General features: G+C 46.1%; 2 protein-coding genes across 2 annotated transcripts; both read left to right on the forward strand.

Moving 5' to 3' along the window:
• The first annotated feature begins 444 nt into the window (after nucleotides 1-444).
• H257_09548 (ribosomal protein S18) lies at nucleotides 445-1,553 on the forward strand. The gene is made up of 4 exons (XM_009835789.1): nucleotides 445-583; nucleotides 635-1,092; nucleotides 1,147-1,230; nucleotides 1,283-1,553. The coding sequence occupies exons 1-4, from the start codon at nucleotides 469-471 to the stop codon at nucleotides 1,478-1,480; spliced, it is 855 nt and encodes a 284-aa protein (XP_009834091.1). The 5' UTR covers nucleotides 445-468; the 3' UTR covers nucleotides 1,481-1,553.
• Nucleotides 1,554-3,290: 1,737 nt separating this feature from the next.
• Nucleotides 3,291-4,436, forward strand: H257_09549 (hypothetical protein; the record flags this gene model as incomplete). The annotated part of the gene is made up of 2 exons (XM_009835790.1): nucleotides 3,291-3,979; nucleotides 4,025-4,436. The coding sequence occupies 2 exons, from the start codon at nucleotides 3,291-3,293 to the stop codon at nucleotides 4,434-4,436; spliced, it is 1,101 nt and encodes a 366-aa protein (XP_009834092.1).
• Nucleotides 4,437-6,573: the final 2,137 nt, after the last annotated feature.

Genomic DNA, 6,573 nt, shown 5'->3' on the forward strand with positions numbered 1-6,573 from the left:
CATCGGCATCACTTATGGCTCTTCTATTGGCGATCGCTGACTGGTGGAATTCTAACCAATCGAGATCCACAATACATTATGGTATTTTGAACTGTATCAAGCTCATTTAGATTAACATTAACAGTAAATATATTAACTGTAAGTCCTTGAATGGAACTGTCTACCAGCAATCGGACGCCTTGATATATTTGTCTATAAACCCAACACAGCGGTGTCTTCCTTTCTTGTATATAGCGCTGCATACTATATACTAGTTGCGAAGAACATGTAGCATTCCCATGAGGCACCATAAAGTAAGGTTATACCAAATTAGTGCCAAATGAAGAACAGTAACCTGTAAAACAGAATACTGAAAGACACAGTATTGGTGCAATGCAGCGATGCCATTGGTCCAATTCAACAGCCAATGGGATTGCTGCCTCTCAAAACACTTTCTCGGTTGGCCACCGCTGAGTTTTCGAAATCGCGATGACGACTGGTGTCCTTCTTCGAGCCTGCCGCGGAGTGGCGGCGGCAGCGGCGCCCCGACTTCGTCCGTCCAGTACGATGTTCATGGCCTCTTCTGTCCGCTTCTTCAGTGACGGTACATAACTCTCATCATGCAAGCTTTTCAGCTCACCGTACGTGATTGTAGAAAAAGTGCCAACCAACACAGGACGATGGGTTGTGGGGGACTCCGCGACTACGCCGTTGACCGGCAACGACTCGGACTTGCTCAAATTTGTCGACCAGGACAGTACCGAGACTCCGTCTCATGTATCTCCCTTGTCCACGCCTGAAATCCTGCGTGTCGGCAGCGGCGACGACGAGGAAACGCTGGTGATTCCGGGTGTGGAGAACGACTTGGAGTCGTTTGAGGTGGCGGAGGACGACGTCGACGACATCGACGACGAGTACGACGACGACGAAGATGTGTCGTCGCTCCAAGACCAGGTGTACGAGGACTGGAATATCGACGACAACGACCTGATCTTGCCGGAAATGATGAACTGGATGCTGCCCAAGGCCCAGCGCGAGCCACTTCGTGCCCCCAAGGAAAAGATCTGGACCGAGTTTGTCAAGGCTGACTTGGACCCCGTGGAATTGGCGCTGGTACGACAACTTGTGTCGCTCGTTGCTCGGATTGACATTTTTGAGTTGCTGTAGAACGTCGACCTGCTGCGACTGTTCATCTCGCCCACCGGCCGCATGCTGCCCCGCCGCTTTACCGGTCTCCGCGCCAAGCAACAAGTAAGTGTTCATAGCCCTCATGACGTAGTTTGGCTAAGGCTTCGTCGTGTAGCGCCAGTTGGCGGCTGCGATCAAGAATGCGCGTCAGATGGCGCTGCTGCCGTACACAAGTCGATACCCGATGCCGTCGCCAGAGCAAATGCAGCTGCTCACGGAACAAGCGGTGGCCATGTATGACGACTTTGACTTTGAATCCGGCGACCACGAGCGCGACGAAGACGATGTCGACGCCATGTACGTCGAAGAGTAGGAACAAAGTACAACAACATTGCTATACTTTGGACTGGTCTTGGTTACACAAATATACACAAATATACTATTAGAGTAAGTACATCGATGACAAAACACATGCACACTGCGAGAAAGGTCGGTCCTTGTGTCGAATACCGGTACCGGTATGTTGACAGGACGGTTAGTATATACATGAAGTACTTCGAAGCATTATTTAAATAATGTATATTTTATTTATTCAAATTAAACTTAGTAGTATTTTAATACTACTAATTTTAATTTGAATAAGCGTAGTATTAAAATACTACGCTTATGCTGTTATTACTGTAATAATAAAAGTATTTACAATAAAACGCTACGTAGTACAGTATGGTGGTGCGAGTCATCTATAAACTACCTGACTTCTATTTCATACTGTTAGTATTCATTACTCAAAATTTCAGCAAATTGAGACATAGAATCGATAGATCTCAATGTGGTGAAGAAATTCTACGTCTCAGATTCAGATTTGGTGATGAATTGGTCCAGAAATAGATATTTAACCAAGCGGTATTTTACATGGGCGTTTGGATGTTTGGCAGTGCCTCCGGATATTATATACGGATCAGAGTCACATACAAAAATCAAGATACGTCTCAGCGGCCACCCTATGCCAGTGATAAAACGCATGAAATCGGTATTTAACGTATTTGGTTTTGGGTTTAATTGTACGTTAAATAATAAAACCTCCACTCTTCGATTTGGCCAATTGGAAGTTTTTAGATGACGTGCACCGTACCACGCTCAAAAAAAGGAGGCCATCATGTATATTAGGCCTGGGTTTGATTAGGCCAGGGTTTGATTGGCACACGAACAAGTCCAATATTACGAATAAGTCCAAGAATATTAAGGACAGTACGTACTGTAGGCTAATGTAAAATGTTTCTCCTTTCTGTCCTCATTGATCGCGTTGGTACTTTGAAACTGAGCATGGAGCTCCTTACGTTGGCCATTGGTGTACATCGGCGTTGCTTGCGCTTGGCCTCCGGCATTGCGATTTGCAGATTGTTGAATTGCATGTTGGTATACCTATTTAAATGTAACGTTAGCCAATTAGAGACACTCTTCGTTGTGATTGGTCTTCGAAGATTCTCGTATTGTACGATGTATTTAACCAATCACCCTACCGGTACATCCCTACTTTGTGCTACAGTCTGGAACAAAATTATAGCCGCACCCCAAAATTTTCAAGTTGACACTTTTGTTTTTATCCACTACAGAAGCCGCTAGTATCATTCGACGCAGATTAAAAAATGATTACAATCTACACTAGCATTACTATGGACGATCAATGGTATTTACAAAAAATGATATTGTGAATTCGCTAAAAACTTCCAAAATTCGCGTGGTTTGTCTAATCAATATTGAATCACGCTGGAGTTCTGATTAGCTGACTATACTTGTCCTTTCTGTAAGAGCCAATTAACAGTCAACGTTAGGAACAAGCGATCTTTTTGCTATATTTTAGTGAATATATACCCGTTTCAATTGAAAATTTGTATGCCAGGTCAGAAATAGAATTGCGCAGCGAGCTGTATAATCAATAGACTTTGAAAGTGAATACCCTTCAAAATATTCTCATCAGAGTATTGGAATGTATGTCAATATTCACCCAACAACATTATAACCTCCCGGGGTTTATAACAAAAGGCAAAAATTGTTTATTCATTTATAGAGGTTTTGTTTAGAAGTGTAATGGAGGCCCTATCTATTTTTATATCTTCTCAAAATCAAATATAGACACAGGAATCGCCAGGTCAATGATGCTTCATAACTCTAATCTCAAACTCATGAACCCATCCATTGCATCCTGCTTTGCCTTTGTCAAGGAAGCTCGACACAGAACGTTGACTCGTGAGGAACGCCTGGACATCCTCTGTCTGCACGCATATTTTCGAAGTCAAGGCACCAAGGCTGCTGCTGCGAAGGTGGCAGAGTTGCTTGGCCGTGGGCTTGGGGTTGTCAAAGAGGTTTGGCGTGAGTACCTCCAATCGCGCTCTGTAACTGTTGCTGTGCCCCCATCGAACACCACGACGCACAGCACGACTGTCCCCAGAACAAAGCAAGTTGTTAGCATGGTTCAAGCATTCGTTCGTGGCCGACGCGCAACAAGGACCCGTACAACTGCTGTGGACATCGTCATCTTCCTGCGTGAGATATGTGTGTTGGACTTCGACTTGGAGGACAAGAAGGTGTACAGCCTCCACCTCCGATCGGTTCAACGCTTTCTCAAGTATCAAGGGTACGAGCGTGGCAACAAGAAAGGGTTATCCTCGTACCATCTGTCCAAGAAGAACACCGTTGCTCGCGACTTGTACGTTCAGCGGATGCATCCTCATGTTGGTTCTGCATCCCGCCCAGCCATTGTGTACACCGATGAGTCCTTCGTCCATCACCACTACAAGTGCCACAACCAAAGCTTGTATCACCCGTCGGACGTGTTGGACGTCGCACAGAAAGAAAAGCACAAAGTGCGCCGGTAGTGCTTTATTGCCGCCATCCTGGACTCGCCAACGATGGACAGCCGTGTCATGGCTCTGGATATTTTCACTGGGGGGACCACCTTGGCTAAAGAACCAAAGGACTATCACGGCATGTTCGACCATGCATACTATGTTGGCTGGTTCCAACGGCTTCTGGACGAGTTGGACGAGATCCGTGTGTCCAACGCTCTCATAGTAATGGACAATGCCAAGTACCACAAGGGGCGTCCTAGCAATACACCACAGAGCCGACATCGCAAGGAGGTGTTGATCGCGGCATGCACGATGTACGGCATCCCAGTGACTGGGACAGAGTTCAAGAGTCTCTTGTGGGAGAAGTTAGCCGCGTACATTGAGACCAACGTTCTGCCCGTTGTCATGACAATGGCGTCGGAGCGAGGCCACACCGTTGTGTATACCCCCCCCTCACCACTCCGACCTGCAACCGATTGAAATGATTTGGGCACTCGTGAAGGGTGACGTTGGTCGACAATACACCGACATGACGAAGTTCCCCGAGGTGAAAACTCGATTAGTTGCTGCGTTTGCAAAGTTGACGCCTCATGCTATCCAGGGTTGTGTGAAAGTCGCAGAAGGTTCACTGCATATGCTTCACGAGCATTTACAACAAATTGATCGGCTGGAGTCCGACGAGGAGTCCTCGGCGGGGAGCGAAAGCGACGATGGTGGCAGTGATAGTGATTAGTTGGACCTCTTGATAAACACTACCCATTAAAATGTATAATTTTGCATTCAATAAATTGTCGAAGGTCGTATACCTCTGTGGTTACATACTTTGTTAAGTTTATAGAGAATTTTTTGGGTCGTTGGTTGCTAACGTTGACTGTAAATCCACGCAAAATTAGATTAGCCAATAGCGTCGATTCGTGATTCGATTCGGCGGCGTGATGCGATTCGACGAGGTCTGGAAATTCGTAACGAATCGACAATAAAACGTGTATTTTACTTGGTGCAAAACTATAGCCGCACTTGCGTTTTTCCACCATATTTCATGTAATAATGCTCTGTTTTAGCCGTAAAATAGGTTAAAATGACGCTGACGAACACCCAATGACATACATATGTTTCAACCACCCATTCGCTAACAACCCATGCCCAGGGGAACCAAACTGACCCCACAAGAGGTGGACCAGGCCCAAGCGTACAAGTCACTTGGAAAGTCCAACCGGTGGATTGTCCATGCCTTGCAAAGGAGCGAAAAGGCCATAAGCAACATTTGGAAGCAGCAACTTCAACCCAAAACAACGAAACGGCCAGGGCGTCGCCTACGTTTTAAGCGGCGCGACATCCGGCGAATATTGCGACTTGCAATTCACAACCCTCGCGGAAGATTGCTGCCACGTTAGATCCACAACCAAGCCACACTACAATCATTCGTATCCTTCGCAGCTCCAAGTTTGCAAAGTATCGGAAAAGAAAGTAATGTCCGCGGCTCACTCCCGCCCACAAAAAAGCACAATCCAATTTCGCACCTAAGTACCTTAATAAACATGATAGGTGGCTCGTAACGATCTTTTGGGACGAAAAAAAGTTGAACTTAGATGGTCTCGATGGCTTTCAAAGCTACTCGAATGAATGTCGAGTCCCCCAAGAAATGTACTCCAAGAGCGTCGGTGGTGGCCAAAGTGTAATGGTGTGGGGGCGTTTTCCAACTATGGAAAGAGTGAACTGGCCTTCCTACAAGGCAAACAAAACTCCATCAAGTACTGTGAGACATTGGCGACTTACATGTTGCCATTTCTAGCGACCGTCCGAGAAATGAACGTCGGTAAATCCGTCGTGTTCCAACAGAACAACGCGTCCATACACGTTTCAAGACATACCATGGCGTTTCTACAAGCTGCAGATGTTTTTATGATGGGTTGGCTTGCTCTGAGCCCCGATTTGAACCCAAACGAAAATGTCTGGGGTGTTTGGCTCGCGCCATTTACGCAAATGGACGCCAGTTCGACAATGTCGAAGATTTGAAGTGCAAAATTCAGTTTGAGTGGAACCGCATCACTCTCGCGTATTTCAGGACCCTCGTGGACAGCATGCCAACTCGCATGGCTCAAGTCATCTTGAAAAGGGGTGCCACAATCGACTATTAGTGCACATATTGTAAGTGCGGCTATGGTTTTGCACCAACTATAATACATTTTTTTGTAAAGCTATTGCTCATCCATAGTAACGCTAAGATTATTTTGAATAGCCCATTTGATTGCAAGATTTACTCCAATAAGGTCTGTCGAGCGGTAGAGCTGTGATTGGCTTAATGTTGAATCACAATTGAACCTCAAGTTGAATTATATTTCTGAAGTACAACTGTGGGCGAGTTCATCCTCGGTTCTCTGTATCGGTAGATACACGGTCTCCAGGCAGCACAAAGAGCGGCGATATCTTGGCCCCATCAGCAGCCACACATGCGACAATCGTGACGTGTGAAGCAGCAGATGACTCCTCGGCGTAAACAACCTTTGTCATACGGTGGACCACAACCTTCCTTGCTGTCTTCGAGGGCGAGAAGCTTGTTTCGTCCATGTTGAAAATTCGGCTTGGGTCCATGTTCACCATTGACATGGAGTGTACG

The sequence above is a fragment of the Aphanomyces astaci genome (assembly GCF_000520075.1).
Source record: "Aphanomyces astaci strain APO3 unplaced genomic scaffold supercont1.23, whole genome shotgun sequence".
Lineage (NCBI taxonomy): Eukaryota > Oomycota > Saprolegniomycetes > Saprolegniales > Verrucalvaceae > Aphanomyces > Aphanomyces astaci.

What these genes read in the sequence shown, in the direction of transcription:
- H257_09548 (XM_009835789.1), top strand. Translation starts at nt 469, where the DNA reads ATGACGACTGGTGTCCTTCTTCGAGCCTGCCGCGGAGTGGCGGCGGCA. An exon ending in TGTCCGCTTCTTCAGTGACG is followed by an intron (nt 584 to 634) that starts GTACATAACTCT and finishes ACGTGATTGTAG; the next exon opens with AAAAAGTGCCAACCAACACA. An exon ending in GTCTCCGCGCCAAGCAACAA is followed by an intron (nt 1,231 to 1,282) that starts GTAAGTGTTCAT and finishes TTCGTCGTGTAG; the next exon opens with CGCCAGTTGGCGGCTGCGAT.